Source organism: Maniola hyperantus, chromosome 27 (assembly GCF_902806685.2).
Source record: "Maniola hyperantus chromosome 27, iAphHyp1.2, whole genome shotgun sequence".
NCBI classification, from domain to species: domain Eukaryota; kingdom Metazoa; phylum Arthropoda; class Insecta; order Lepidoptera; family Nymphalidae; genus Maniola; species Maniola hyperantus.
The window spans coordinates 3,917,066-3,932,532 of NC_048562.1; the positions used below are offsets into that span (position 1 = coordinate 3,917,066).

General features: G+C 40.0%; 1 protein-coding gene and 1 pseudogene across 2 annotated transcripts in view; one reads left to right on the plus strand and one right to left on the minus strand.

The window, feature by feature from the left end:
- The window catches only part of LOC117994720 (PC4 and SFRS1-interacting protein-like), a 32,297-nt gene that overhangs the window by 7,303 nt on the left and 9,527 nt on the right, over positions 1 to 15,467 (minus strand). For both annotated transcript variants that reach the window (XM_034982674.2, XM_069507904.1), the window contains 5 exons: positions 15,005 to 15,041; positions 4,461 to 4,625; positions 3,893 to 3,994; positions 1,138 to 1,272; positions 60 to 241 (listed from right to left, as the gene is read on the minus strand). In XM_034982674.2, the coding sequence (XP_034838565.1) occupies positions 60 to 241; positions 1,138 to 1,272; positions 3,893 to 3,994; positions 4,461 to 4,625; positions 15,005 to 15,041 (621 nt within the window). The remainder of the gene's footprint in view (positions 1 to 59; positions 242 to 1,137; positions 1,273 to 3,892; positions 3,995 to 4,460; positions 4,626 to 15,004; positions 15,042 to 15,467) is intronic.
- LOC138404336 (uncharacterized) lies at positions 10,360 to 14,588 on the plus strand (annotated as a pseudogene).

A 15,467-nucleotide genomic window follows, 5' to 3' on the forward strand; every position in this document is an offset into this window, starting at 1 on the left:
GCATGCTAAAAGCAGCATAAGCGAAGCGAGCGCAAAACTTTTCTTTAATTCTAGTTTACCTTCAAGTTATTGTAGAAGGTGTCAGCTTGCTTGCGTATCTTTTGCGCCTGTTGGCTGAACTGTAAGGCCGCGGTTTCACTCAGCTCCCACGACGGTGTGTTGCCCACGTACGCACGCATGCGCTTTATTGTCTCCAGTGTGGACGGGTGTTTTAGCAGCATTAGGGGTTTTATGTTTAGTGCTGTAACAAAAGTAAGCAACATCACTACCCATATTATAAATGCGAAAGTGCGTTTGTTTGTTGGTTTATTGGTTTGTCCTTCAATCACGTCACAGCGGAGTAACGAATCGACGTGATTTTTTGCATGGGTATAGTTTAAGACCTGGAGAGGGACATAGGCTACTTTTTATCCCGGAAAATCGAACAGTTCCCACGGGATTTTTAAAACCTAAACCCACGCGTAGGAAGTCGCGGAAATCAGCTAGTTTATAATAAACTGGCTATTATACTATATATAGCTCAATTAATATTATAAGTCTATTTAGTAAAAGCGGAGTGAAAAAAAAGTCGGAGTCGGACTTGCACACGAAGAGTTCCGTACCATCGTACAGATATAACAAATTCACGGTTTTTAGATTTTACCCTTATGTCTGCTATAAGACCTACTGAACTGGACTTACCTGCCAAAGTTCATGATTCTAGGTCAACGGGAAGTACCCTGTAGGTTTCTTGACAGCCACAACGAAGTGATCCTATAAGGGTTCCTTATTTCCTTTTGAGGTACGGAACCCTAAAAATGCTTCAACACTGACGGAGCAAGACAAGTGGGCACGAAATCAGGCTGAGATCTATAGAGCACACTTTGACTATGCTCAGACTTAAGATTGAGTTAAAACGAGACAGATTTATGTGAGAGATATAGCTCTGTCTCGTTTTAACTCTGTCTTAAGTCTAAGCTAAGTCAGAGTGCGCTCTATAGATCTCACCCTCAGAATCGAAACTCACCCATTAGTTCGTATATAAGTTTGAGACACATCTCGGTATGGGCTTTCTCTAAGCAAAGCCATGTGTTTATCTTTGCGTCGTGACGGACAGACGGACAGACAGACAGACAGGAAATCAGAATGGAAACTCACTCATTAGTTCGTCCATAAGTTTAAGACACAGCTCAGTATCGGCTTTCTCTAAGCAGAGGCATGTTTTTATCTTCGTGTCCAATTCCATGAGCTTCATTTCTACCTTGAGATATTGTACGCGGGATTTCTTCTCTTCTATAACAAAAACATACATTATACATAGTTTTATATCATTCATTTTTCAGCAGGATGAAAATACATGACAATTTCAATCCATGTGACGTCACAGTCGGAATTAACATGGCGGCTACGGTATCATGCGTTTGGATATTTGTAGAACAGATAAAAACCGACCGAGTGCGAGTCAGGCTCGCGCATTGAGGGTTCCGTACTACAGTCGTATTTTTTCGACATTTTGCACGATAATTCAAAAACTATGATGCATAAAGATAAATTAACATTTTTCCATTGCTTATTGCTAATACTATCTTAGGGGGTAAGATGCGCACCCAGAGGCGTCTTTACCTATGGTGCAGGGTGTGCGGCGCACACGGGCGCCGGGTCTAAGGGGGCGCCGAGCACCCTAGAATGCGACACCTCCAAAGATGCGTCGATGCCGGCGCTCTCAAAGACCCTGCGCTCGTGTTATTGTGGCGGTTACCACAATAGAAACTAGATGGCGCTGTTCAATCGATGACGTAGTCCCGAACAAATGTACCGCCGATAGTAATCGCACTAACGGAGTTTTCTGCAATCTGGACTATATATAGAAGTTTCAAGACATAACCGTCGGCCCAGCTGGCGCTACCGAGCACAACCAACCGCTCGGTGGGAGATCTCCCCTTTGGTACGGTCGAGCCTGCACACCGCTCCCGTACATTATGGCCGACGCCGTTATCATTTAAAATTGCACCATTTGCATCCGAATTTCCGTTTGAAAATATAACTGTTAGTAGCCATTTTGACCCTGCTCCTACTAGACTAGCGGGCGCCAGGGTACTGGTTGCACACGGGCGCCACAAGGGCTAGAGACGCCTCTGTGCGCACCTCCACCCAGCGCTCTCATAGTCAACCTCACCTGCCCGCAGTGCCTTCTACTGGACTACTGACGAGTCTCTGGCGACCTACAGAAATGACGGAATGGCATTCCAGCTGGCTAGCTGGATAAATGGCACAGGTCGGTGTCGGGCAGCAGCGACACCGGTACGACCAGTCTGCGATGTCCAACACGCCTGCCCAGCGCGGTCATTACGGGTAAATCCTTGTACTTAAGTCAAATACAAATTTCTTTATTGCGAATCTGGGTAAACAGTGGAGATGTTACAAAAACAAAAAGGTACAGCCAAATTCTGGCTACTAACATGCAATATGATATTCCTAACAACGTGTACATAGTTTTCATAAAATTAGCCAAATTTAATACTTAGTCACAAAAGAATAAAAAAAAACAAGATAAGTACTTAATACAAAATATGTCAAAAGGTAACCATCAATACACACTAAAGGAAAAAATGTCATCTTAGATATTCGTCAACACTAAAAAATATTTTTAATTAAATATTGGAATAACTTCTTTTTAAGGCTTTCTTCTTCTTCTTCTTCCTTACCTTATCCCACGCTACGTGGGGTCGGCACAACATGTCTTCTTCTTCCACTCATTCCTGTCATTCGTCAACGTATTATCCACCTCTTTTTCACGCATATCCTCTTTCACGCAATCCATCCACCTTTTCTTTGGTCGTCCTCTCCTCTTTTTTCCTTCCACATGCATACTTAACATTCTTCTAGTGACATGGCTTTCTTCTCTCCGCATTATATGCCCATACCATGCCAGCCTATTACCTCTCATCTTTTCTACCACTGGCGCTACTTTCAAACTACCCCTTATATATTCATTCCTTATCTTATCCATCCTTGTTACACCACACATCCATCTCAACATTCGCATTTCAGTCGCATGTACTCTCCTTTCATCCGTCCCTTTTACCGCCCAACATTCTGAACCATACAATGTGACAGGTCTAACGACTGTTTTATAGATTTTCCCCTTAAGTTTAAGGGGCATTTGCGGGTCGCATGTAACACCTGAGACCTGTCGCCATTTCATCCATCCCGCATTCATTCTATTGTTCACGTCTCGGTCAATATTACCGTCGTTTTATTTTATTTATATTTAAGTCCGCTATTCCTGGCTCTGGCAACGGTGATGGCGACGGCGGGGCCAGATGGCGCAAGAACGTGGCGTGTGGAAGTCCCTACAAGAGACCTATGTCCAGCAGTGGACGTCTATCAGTTGATGATGATGATGAATACTATCTTGTTTGTACATATTTAGATTTTTAGGGTTCCGTACCTCAAAAGGAAAAACGGAACCCTTATAGGATCACTTTGTTGTCTGTCTGTCTGTCCGTCTGTCTGTCAAGAAACCTACAGGGTACTTCCCGTTGACCTAGAATCATGAAATTTGGCAGGTAGGTAGATCTTATAGCTGACATTTGGGGAAAAATCTGAAAACCGTGAATTTAGGGTTAGATCACACAAAAAAATTAAATTGTGGTCATGAACTAATAATTAGTATTTTCAACTTTCGAAGTGAGTGACTATATCAAGTGGGGTATCATATGAAAGGTCTTCACCTGTACATTCTAAAACAGATTTTCATTTATTTTTATGCATCATAGTTTTTGAATTATCGTGCAAAATGTCGAAAAAATAAGACTAGTATGGAACCCTCATTGCGCGAGCCTGACTCGCACTTGGCCGGTTTTTTTCTCGCTTGGTGTAAAACACCGTATCATAAAAATAACATACATACCAGTCTCTCTGTCCTTGTCTAACGTAGCCTTTTCCTCGTCAGTCAAATTCAGGTCCATTACTAGCTGTGCCGTTACTGAATGGGGACTTATGTGCCCCTTTTCTGAAAAAAAAAGTCAAAGTCAATTTTTTTTTAATTTATAGACTAGCGCTTGGCTGCAATCAGACTGATAGTCAAGATTGTTAATTTGTAAGATGATAAGTCATGATCAACCAATCGCTGGCTCAATACAGAGCACAGTAGGGCGATTGTCTAAAACCTGCATCAATCATTATTACAATCTCAATTGTTCTGATTGGCTGAATTTGTGCGATTCTTGTTGCAACAATGCATTGTGGCCAATAGTGAGCGAGCATTAACCAATCAGAGATGATTGCGATCGTGACATTGTAGCTGTCAAACAACCGCGGTACAGGTCTCCTCTCAGAGTGAGAAGGGTTTTGCCCATAGTCTACCACGCTGATAGATCAGTCAGTCAGCCAGTTAGTCAGTCAGTCACCTTTTCCTTTTATATATTTAGGCGCCACACCGCCAACGCAACGCATCGTGCTTCACTCTAATAGCTTACCTAATTGTGATTTGAGTGTCAAAGCATTGCTAGCAGCTTGTTTGTCCCACTGTAGTCTGGCAGCTTCGTTTTTAAAGCTGTTAGGTCGAGACTGGAACAGCTTTATACCGATATACTGGCCCGCTGGTAGATAAGCGATTATTATGTTCTCCTTTTCCGGATCGTCTGTTAAAAACAAAAAATCTCATCAAAATCGGTTCATCCGTTTAAGAATTATAACGCCACATACAGTACGCGGCCGAAAGTAATGTACATCGACATTTAGAAGGAGACAGCAGATTTGTAGAGCGTTGTCTCTGTCGTTGAGACCGACAAAACGTCATTATACGTATGAGTGACAGAGACAACGCTCTACAAAGCCGAAATGTCATTCTAAAGGCCGATGTACATCACTTTCGGCCGCGAACTGTACCTACATATATTTAAACATAACTTCCCTATTTATTCAATGTTGTAAAAGACTTAAGTCTATCATCCATGAGTCTAGATACTAGATTTTTGGGTTCCGTAAGGGTGCCAGTAGGACCTTATTGCTAAGCCTAAACTGTCCGTCCGTCCATCTGTCTGTCTGTCAGCGGACTGTATCTCGTGAACCGTAATAGGTAGAGTTGATATTTTCACAGAATGTATTTCTATGGCCACTATAAGTATAACAAATAATTGAAAACTCAAAATGGCCGCATAATAAAATCTATACTAATATTATAAAATGCGAAAGTGTATTTGTTTGTTTGTTTGTCCTTCCTTCACGCCCTAACTAAGCAACCAATCGACTTGATTTTCGGCATAGAGATATTAAAAAGGACGGAGAGAGTAACATAGGCTACTTTTTATCCCGAAAAATCAGAGTTCCCATGGGATTTAAAAAAAATCCACACGGACGAAGTCGCAGGCATCAGCTAGTAAACAATGAAAATTTCTATTTTCATTATTTTTTGTTACAATATATGTTAAATAAATCTATGAAACATATCTATCTTGGGTACAATGCCTCGCTGCGGTTCTCGATGAGGTTTTAGATTTAACTTAATTTATTTTAGTTTTAATTTAATGTTGTTTTTGTACTTGTAATTTTTTTTAAAAATCTTTGTATACCGTTGGCTTCCTATTAAATAAATTTACTACATCTATGAAAATTTCTATTTTCATTATTTATTGTTGTCTGTGATTTCAACTCTAGCTATTGCGGTTCAATGAGAGACACCCCACTAACAGACAGACAGACGAACGGACGGACAGACAGTTAAAATAAACTACCTAATATATTCATTTTTAATTTATTAATTAAAGTTTACATTAAACTAGCATTGGCTAAAAAAATTGGTTAATTCTTCATTTTTAAACGAAGCTTATTTTCGTTCGGATACATTTCCAAAATTTTCGAAATAGCTTCATCGCTAGTTTCTGACGCCTCTTCAAAGTTACTTGCTTGTTTGATATAATCCGAGTATTTATCATTAAAACCCATATCACCAAGTTCAGTAGCCATAGCTACCATTTTACCGCGTGTGGTTATAGAATTTCCGCCCTTAAATAGATTTAAAAAATCATCACCAATGGGTACTTTATAATCGACACTTTGGTTAAATTCAGTATTATTATTGTTATCTATTTCACTGAAATCTGTACTGTATAAAGAACCTTCTATCTGGCTGTGACATTTAAATGACCCTTCCTCTACTTGGCTTTGGATATTTTCACTTTTCAAATCAAGATTTGTATAAGTTTTGTTCAAGGAAATATCAGAATTAAATGAAAGTAATGAATTTTTCGATTCTTGCGACATTTTTGCTTGTTCTTGTGACATTTTTGGTTGCTCTTGAGAATAGTCTTCGGTGAATAAAGCTTGAGAAACATTTTCGATTTCAACGTCATTCAGTACATCTAAAGAACCTAATAAAAGTCCGTCTAAGCTGAACTTTGCACTGGAATTATAATGTGTTCTTTTTTCAAATCTTTTTCCCATAAAGTTGGTACTATTAGAACGTTCTATATTTAAATCATTGATTTCTATATTTTGTAAAAGATTTGTATGCATGAAAATTTGTTTTTCTACTAAATGTTGTATGGGTATTTTTGTATTTATTGTACTATTCTTTACAGGTGGTGTAAATTTCTTACTACGACTTTTAGTTACAGATGTGGTTGTTTTCTGGCTTAGTAAAATAGATTCATCTATCGGAATATTATCTGAAAAAGTACGGAAAAGAATCATAAAAATAGTATTGGAAACTTGTGTTTTCAAATAGTAACCACCAAATCCTGCTAGTTTTAAGTCAATTTGAATACAGAATACATTAAGTATTGATAATTAATTATGTAGCTTATTCTTATTAATTGTGTAAATTAACATACCTATTTCCGTTTTATCACTTTTTTCATCGATAATATTAGTATCATTGTCTAAAGGACTTAAAATTCCCAATAAATTATAGTAATACTGACTGAAAATATCTTCGTCAAACAGATCGCATTCGTTGTTTAAACTGGCCATATTTATTGATTTTTATTTGCAACTTATTATTATTTCAATTTTTTAATACTTATTCACAATATTTATTCATATACTTAATGAAAATTAAAGAATTTGTATGTTTCGCGGGTTTCGCGCTAGTAAAATGACCACAGATAATTTTTTTTTTTTTTTTAAGAACCTATGAGGCTTGGATCATAAAGTCATACATCCTTGTTAGTTTAAGAAGTTTTTATATAATTTGTTATTAAGATATATCAATTAAGACAGCTATAGTGGAACTAAATTAGGAAAATTAAAACAATATATTACATTTTTTGGGTTATTCCCGTTGAGTCACACCCCCGTGTGTAACACTGTGACACAAGGTATCAAAAATTTCAAAACATTCCCGTTGAGTAACACTGTTACACAACGGGAATTTTTTGAACTTGTTGGCACCTTGTGTCACACCTACATAAATACATATTATTGCGCGTGTATCAAGTATTAACTGATTGTGCACTTTTCCGGGGTGTTATTTATTTATAAATCCAAGATGGCGGACATGATTTTTTTTTCAAAAAATTGACATGGGTGTCGTTTTCAGGGTTTTCGAGGGGTGCTGAATTTGATGATGACATTTATTCTGAAATCCAAGATGGCGGACATGATTTTTTTTTCAAAAAATTGACATGGGTGTCGTTTTCAGGGTTTTCGAGGGTGCTGAATTTGATGATGACATTTATTCTGAAATCCAAGATAGCGGACATGATTTTTTTTTCAAAAAATTGACATGGGTGTCGTTTTCAGGGTTTTCGAGGGTGCTGAATTTGATGATGACATTATTCTGAAATCCAAGATGGCGGACATGATTTTTTTTTCAAAAAATTGACATGGGTGTCGTTTTCAGGGTTTTCGAGGGTGCTGAATTTGATGATGACATTTATTCTGAAATCCAAGATGGCGGACATGATTTTTTTTTCAAAAAATTGACATGGGTGTCGTTTTCAGGGTTTTCGAGGGTGCTGAATTTGATGATGACATTTATTCTGAAATCCAAGATGGCGGACATGATTTTTTTTTTCAAAAAATTGACATGGGTGTCGTTTTCAGGGTTTTCGAGGGTGCTGAATTTGATGATGACATTTATTCTGAAATCCAAGATGGCGGACATGATTTTTTTTTCAAAAAATTGACATGGGTGTCGTTTTCAGGGTTTTCGAGGGTGCTGAATTTGATGATGACATTTATTCTGAAATCCAAGATGGCGGACATGATTTTTTTTTTTCAAAAAATTGACATGGGTGTCGTTTTCAGGGTTTTCGAGGGTGCTGAATTTGATGATGACATTTATTCTGAAATCCAAGATGGCGGACATGATTTTTTTTTCAAAAAATTGACATGGGTGTCGTTTTCAGGGTTTTCGAGGGTGCTGAATTTGATGATGACATTTATTCTGAAATCCAAGATGGCGGACATGATTTTTTTTTTCAAAAAATTGACATGGGTGTCGTTTTCAGGGTTTTCGAGGGTGCTGAATTTGATGATGACATTTATTCTGAAATCCAAGATGGCGGACATGATTTTTTTTTCAAAAAATTGACATGGGTGTCGTTTTCAAGGTTTTCGAGGGTGCTGAATTTGATGATGACATTTATTCTGAAATCCAAGATGGCGGACATGATTTTTTTTTCAAAAAATTGACATGGGTGTCGTTTTCAGGGTTTTCGAGGGTGCTGAATTTGATGATGACATTTATTCTGAAATCCAAGATGGCGGACATGAATTTTTTTTCAAAAAATTGACATGGGTGCCGTTTTCAGGGTTTTCGAGGGTGCTGAATTTGATGATGACATGTATTCTGAAATCCAAGATGACGGACATGAATTTTTTTTTCAAAAAATTGACATGGGTGCCGTTTTCAGGGTTTTCAAGGGTGCTGAATTTGATGATGACATTTATTCTGAAATCCAAGATGGCGGACATGAATTTTTTTTTCAAGAAATTGACGTAGGTGCCGTTTTCAGGGTTTTCGAGGGTGCTGAATTGATGATGACATTTATTCTGAAATCCAAGATGGCGGACATGATTTTTTTTGACCCTGAAAACGACACCCATGTCAATTTTTTAAAAAAAATCATGTCCGCCATCTTGGATTTATAAATAAATAACTTCCCGGAAAAGTGCACAATCAGTTAATACTTGATACACGCGCAATAATATGTATTTATGTAGGTGTGACACAAGGTGTCATGTCCGCCATCTTGGATTTCAGAATAAATGTCATCATCAAATTCAGCACCCTCGAAAACCCTGAAAACGACACCCATGTCAATTTTTTGAAAAAAAAATCATGTCCGCCATCTTGGATTTCAGAATAAATGTCATCATCAAATTCAGCACCCTCGAAAACCCTGAAAACGACACCCATGTCAATTTTTTGAAAAAAAAATCATGTCCGCCATCTTGGATTTCAGAATAAATGTCATCATCAAATTCAGCACCCTCGAAAACCCTGAAAACGACACCCATGTCAATTTTTTGAAAAAAAATCATGTCCGCCATCTTGGATTTCAGAATAAATGTCATCATCAAATTCAGCACCCTCGAAAACCCTGAAAACGACACCCATGTCAATTTTTTGAAAAAAAAATCATGTCCGCCATCTTGGATTTCAGAATAAATGTCATCATCAAATTCAGCACCCTCGAAAACCCTGAAAACGACACCCATGTCAATTTTTTGAAAAAAAAAATCATGTCCGCCATCTTGGATTTCAGAATAAATGTCATCATCAAATTCAGCACCCTCGAAAACCCTGAAAACGACACCCATGTCAATTTTTTGAAAAAAAAATCATGTCCGCTATCTTGGATTTCAGAATAAATGTCATCATCAAATTCAGCACCCTCGAAAACCCTGAAAACGACACCCATGTCAATTTTTTGAAAAAAAAATCATGTCCGCCATCTTGGATTTCAGAATAAATGTCATCATCAAATTCAGCACCCTCGAAAACCCTGAAAACGACACCCATGTCAATTTTTTGAAAAAAAAATCATGTCCGCCATCTTGGATTTATAAATAAATAACACCCCGGAAAAGTGCACAATCAGTTAATACTTGATACACGCGCAATAATATGTATTTATGTAGGTGTGACACAAGGTGCCAACAAGTTCAAAAAATTCCCGTTGTGTAACAGTGTTACTCAACGGGAATGTTTTGAAATTTTTGATACCTTGTGTCACAGTGTTACACACGGGGGTGTGACTCAACGGGAATAACCCCATTTTTTGCATTTTTATGTGAAAATCTCGTTAACATTTTTTAAGTAAAATATTCTTATTTATTTTGTGACATATGTAAACCTCTTTTCTTAGTTTATAAAAAGAGAACAATGTCATTGTCATGAATTAACAAATAAATGATTCCTACATATTTTATAGTGGCGACTGGATGGAAAATTAAGTGAAGATGGTTTCTCCCAGGAAATTAGGGGAATTCGATGTCGTGAGTGGGAACTGGGCATCATACTGCGAGCGGATGGAAATGTATTTCATAGTGGGCGATGTGAAAGAGGCCTTAAGGGTACCTACTATGATATCGATGGTCGGGGACAGGGCGTACGAGCTGATGGTAAACCTCTGTAGCCCGGTTAGACCAGGTGATAAAACTTTTGCCGAGTTAGTGAAGATAGTGGGAGAACATTTACAACCAAAACCATCAATATTGGCTGAGCGTTTTCGATTTAGGCAGTATCGTCAGCAAGAATCAACTTCGGTCTCACAATATGTCGCAGAACTGAAGGAACTATCACGTTTTTGTGAGTTTGGAAATAATCTCAGCGAAAATTTGCGAGATCAGTTAGTGTGCGGCTTACAGAGTGAAGTCATTCGTCAAAGACTCTTTGCCGAAGAGACTTTAGATTTTAATCGCGCAGTCAGGTTGGCTACGACATTCGAAGCCGCGGAGAAAAACGCACTTGCAGTGGAAGTCGGAATAGGTATCAGCAGACCAAAATCGGAACCAGGGAAGACGGGAGAGACGCTACGAGAAGCAGCTGCGAGTGTCAGCGGAACTTCATCAAAATCATTACATCGTTTTCGAATTAGTGCATGCGATCGATGCGGGGATCGGCGGCATGGTAAAGATGACTGTCCTTATAAGTTTTTTGAGTGCAGCCGATGCCGACGGATCGGGCATTTGCGACGACGATGTCCTGATGACCCAGGAGCAGGATCTGCAGGGCAAAATGCTGCCAGGGGCTATAACCGATCGCGGCGCGGCGGTCGCAGCTACGGAATGCGTTGGGGAGCAGGAGCACAGCGTAGAAATCAGGGTGCGAGCATTGCATCGAGGGGCCCGAACACGGCGGGCACGAACCACTGGCGGGACGAAGACCCGGCTTGGATGGAGTCGGTCGGTTCGGATGACGTCAACGAAGAAGAAACTGTTTATCAGATGTCGCTAAGGGACTATAGGCCGGTTAGCATAATAGTATTACTAGACGAGAAGCCTTTGGTTATGGAAATTGATACTGGTTCTGCATTGTCATGTATAAGCAAGCAGACGTATATTGAAAGGTACAAATACCTACCGTTAAGATCGTGTCGGTTAACGTTAACTTTTTAGGATGGCACAAAAATTAAACCTCTAGGGTATATCTCAATTAAAGTGAGGTATAAAGATCGCATGAAGGTATTAGATTTATATGTCATCGATAATGGGACGACGTCATTATTAGGGCGTCAATGGTTAGCGGAATTAAACATTGACGTGCCTAAGTGCAAAATTAATAATTTGCGAGTACAGGAGTTTGTTAAGAATAGATACGTGGAGGAAATATTTTCCAGGTTTAGTGAGTTAATCGACGGCGGGCTCGGGCGCTACACGGGCGGGCGCGCCACGCTGCACGTGCGGGAGGGCGCCGTGCCCGTGTTCTGTCGTGCGCGCCCCCTCGCCTATGCGCTTCGGGAGCGCGTGGACGCCGAGCTGGACGCGATGCTGCGCGCCGGTGTCATCGAACCGGTTGACACGTCGGACTGGGCCACCCCGCTTGTAATTGTGAACAAACCTAACGGTGCCATTAGGGTATGTGCCGATTATAAGGCTACGTTGAATCGTTTTTTATCGGTTGATAATATCCAGTTCCTAAAATAGAAGATCTACTGGCCAATTTGAACGGTTGTCAGTATTTCAGTAAAATCGATCTTTCACAAGCGTATAACCAGATCGAGTTAGATAATAAGTCAAAAGAATTTACGGTGATAAATACTCACCGGGGTCTGTTCCGTTACAATAGATTAGTGTTTGGGTTAGCTTCAAGTCCGGGCATATTTCAAAGGATAATGATAAATTTGTTTAAAGATATTCCGAATGTGGTAACTTTCTTAGATGACATATTAATCGCAAACTCTTCACTTGATGAGCATAAGGATACATTAAAGAGAGTACTTACTAGGCTGAAGGATTGCGGTTTTAAAATTAAAAAAGAAAAATGTGCATTTTTCGAAAGTCAAATAACCTATTTAGGGTATGTAATAGAGGATAGAGGTATTCGAGTTGACCCAGATAAAGTCAAGCCTATTTTAAATTTAACGGAGCCAAAAGATATTTCCGAATTAAGATCATTTTTAGGGATGGTCAATTTTTACGGTCGTTTTGTCAGGAATTTAAGTAGTAATTTATCACCATTATATAATTTACTAAAGAAAAATCATAGTTGGTATTGGGGGATAGAAGAAAGGAATTCATTCAATAAGGTTAAAAGATTACTGGCGAGCTCTGCGGTTTTAGCGCATTACGATGTAAATAAGCCGGTTATATTGACATGTGATGCGAGTGCGCTTGGGATAGGCGCGGTGTTAGCGCAGCGAGGCGCAGACATCGGCGGGGGCGAGCGACCGGTCGCTTATGCCTCCCGATCGCTGTCGGCAGCGGAAATAAATTATAGTCAGATACAAAAGGAGGCTCTTGCAATTATTTTTGCCGTTAAAAAGTTTCACCAATACTTGTATGGGCGCCGATTTATATTACGAACGGACCACAAGCCTTTAGTGAGCATTTTTGGGGCTGAGTCAGGTATTCCAAACATGACAGCTAGCAGGCTTCAGAGATGGGCGTTAATTTTGTCGGCATATGATTTTTCAATTGAATATGTAAGTACTGATAAAAATACAGCTGATTGTTTGTCAAGGATGATACAAGCTCATAGAGAAAATAGTGAATCTCAAATGAGCGAATGTCCCGAGCAAACGTATTTACATTTTGCTTCAGAAGCTTTATTACTTGATTATAAAGAATTAAAAAAATTTACTTGCCGAGATCCCATCATGGGACGAGTATTAAGTTACATTAGGGACGGTTGGCCCACGGAGGTAGAAATAAAAGAATTACGGCCATTTTTCAATCGTAGGAAGGAGTTGTATAGCGAACTAGGATGTCTCATGTGGGGTCATAGGGTCATAATACCCGTTGAGTGCCGAGATAAAGTGTTGAAGGAACTTCATGACTCGCACATGGGGATAGTTAAAACTAAGGCATTAGCGAGGAGCTACGTATGGGGTCCGGGAATAGATGAAGCGTTGGAGGCGATGTGCCGCGCGTGCGAGGTTTGCGCCGCAGTGGCCGACGCGCCGCCGGCGCACGCACCGCACATGTGGCCGTGGCCGAGTCGCCCGTGGACAAGACTGCATATCGATTGCTTGGGACCTATAGCGGGGGTTACTTATATGGTGGTAGTCGATTCTAGTTCCAAATGGATTGAGGTGGTAAAGATGGGTTCCATCACAGCGAAAACTGTAATTAATAAATTAAGAGATATTTTTGCTAGATTTGGTCTTCCAAAGCAGTTAGTTAGTGATAATTTTGCTTCGTTTCAAAGCGTGGAGTTTGGAACTTTTCTAAGTCAGAACGGGATTGAACAAATTTTTTCAGCGCCGTATCATCCTTCGTCTAATGGTGCTGCGGAAAATGCGGTTAAGATTTGTAAAAGAGTAATAAAGAAAGCTCTTATACAGGGGGTAGACGTAGACACAGCGTTATGTCGTTTTCTATTATTATACCGGAATACCGAGCATAGCACGACAGGAGAAAGCCCAGCCAAACTGTTACAAGGCAGGTCATTACGCACGCGTTTGGATAAGCTAAAGCCGGAACGGGAGGATATAGTTCGATCTGCCCAGGCACGTCAAGAGTTTGCGGCGGGAGGAGTTGAGAGATCGTTCGAGGTCGGAAGTAGGGTGTGGTACCGAAACTACGGAACAGGCAATAAATGGTTAAACGGGGATGTCATAGGAAGAAGCGGGAGTACAAATTATAAGCTGCGTACTGGAGATGGAACTGAGATATTTAGACATGTCGATCAGATAAAAAAATGTTCGGAAATTAATTCAAATATCGGTAATTCAATTAACATTGAAACTGGTGATAGACCATCAGCAGCGGGACGGTCCAGGGGCGCGATGGTGGCAGTGGCGTTGAGCTCGGTACCCGAGGAAGGGCCGCAGGAGAGCGGCGGGGAGACGAGCTCCTGGTCGCCCGGTCGCGCGGCGCCTGAGCCCAGCACTAGCCAGCAGCCCGAGTTAGCAGTGGTGGACAGGGCGCCTCGCGAGTCTGTTCGTAAACGAGGGCCGCCAAGACGTTTTGGCATCGATGATTTATATAGTTAAGATAGTAAGGGAAGTTATTGTTTAAGAAGGGAGGTGTGACATATGTAAACCTCTTTTCTTAGTTTATAAAAAGAGAACAATGTCATTGTCATTAATTAACAAATAAATGATTCCTACATATGTTATATATTTCTCCAACGTTGTTTTTATTTCTTCGAAATTTACAACCTAGAAATAAATCATGCGCTAGTATAAGTCCCGCGAATTGCTATTGCACTAGAAACATGTCTCCTTAACATCGAAATGACGTCATTTGACGTATATTTAAGTAAAAATCGAGCTGATGGTATCATCAGCTCGAAACTTCAGCCTAGTGCTTACGTCAATAAAATGGCGGCCACGCGCATTAGTAATTTGCGGGACTTACACCTAAGTTTTTTTTTATAAAGTAGCGAGCACATTTCTGTTTATCTTACCTGGTGTAAAAGGCTCTTTCAAATCTTCTAAATCTCCCTGTAAAAGAAATAGATGCTTAGTTTTACTGACAGTTTATTTTTAAAGCTGTTTATTATACAGTCATCATCATCTTCAACCCATCGCCGGCTCACTACGGAGCATGGATCTCCTCTCAGAGTGAGAAGGGTTTTAGCCATAGTCTACCACGCTGGCCATGTGCGGATTGGTAGACTTCACACATCTTTGAGAACATTATGGAGAACTCTCAGGCATGCAGTTTTAAATTTTTGGAAATGATAAAATTCCAAAGCCCTGCCGGGAATCGAACCCGGGATCTCCCACTAACAAGACCACAGCGCTTACCACTGCGCCAGGGAAGTCGTCAATGATGATGAGTATAAGTCCCGCAAATTGCTAATGCGCGTGGCCGCCATTTTAGTGACGTCAGCACTAGATTGCAGTTTCGAGCTGATGGTATATTTT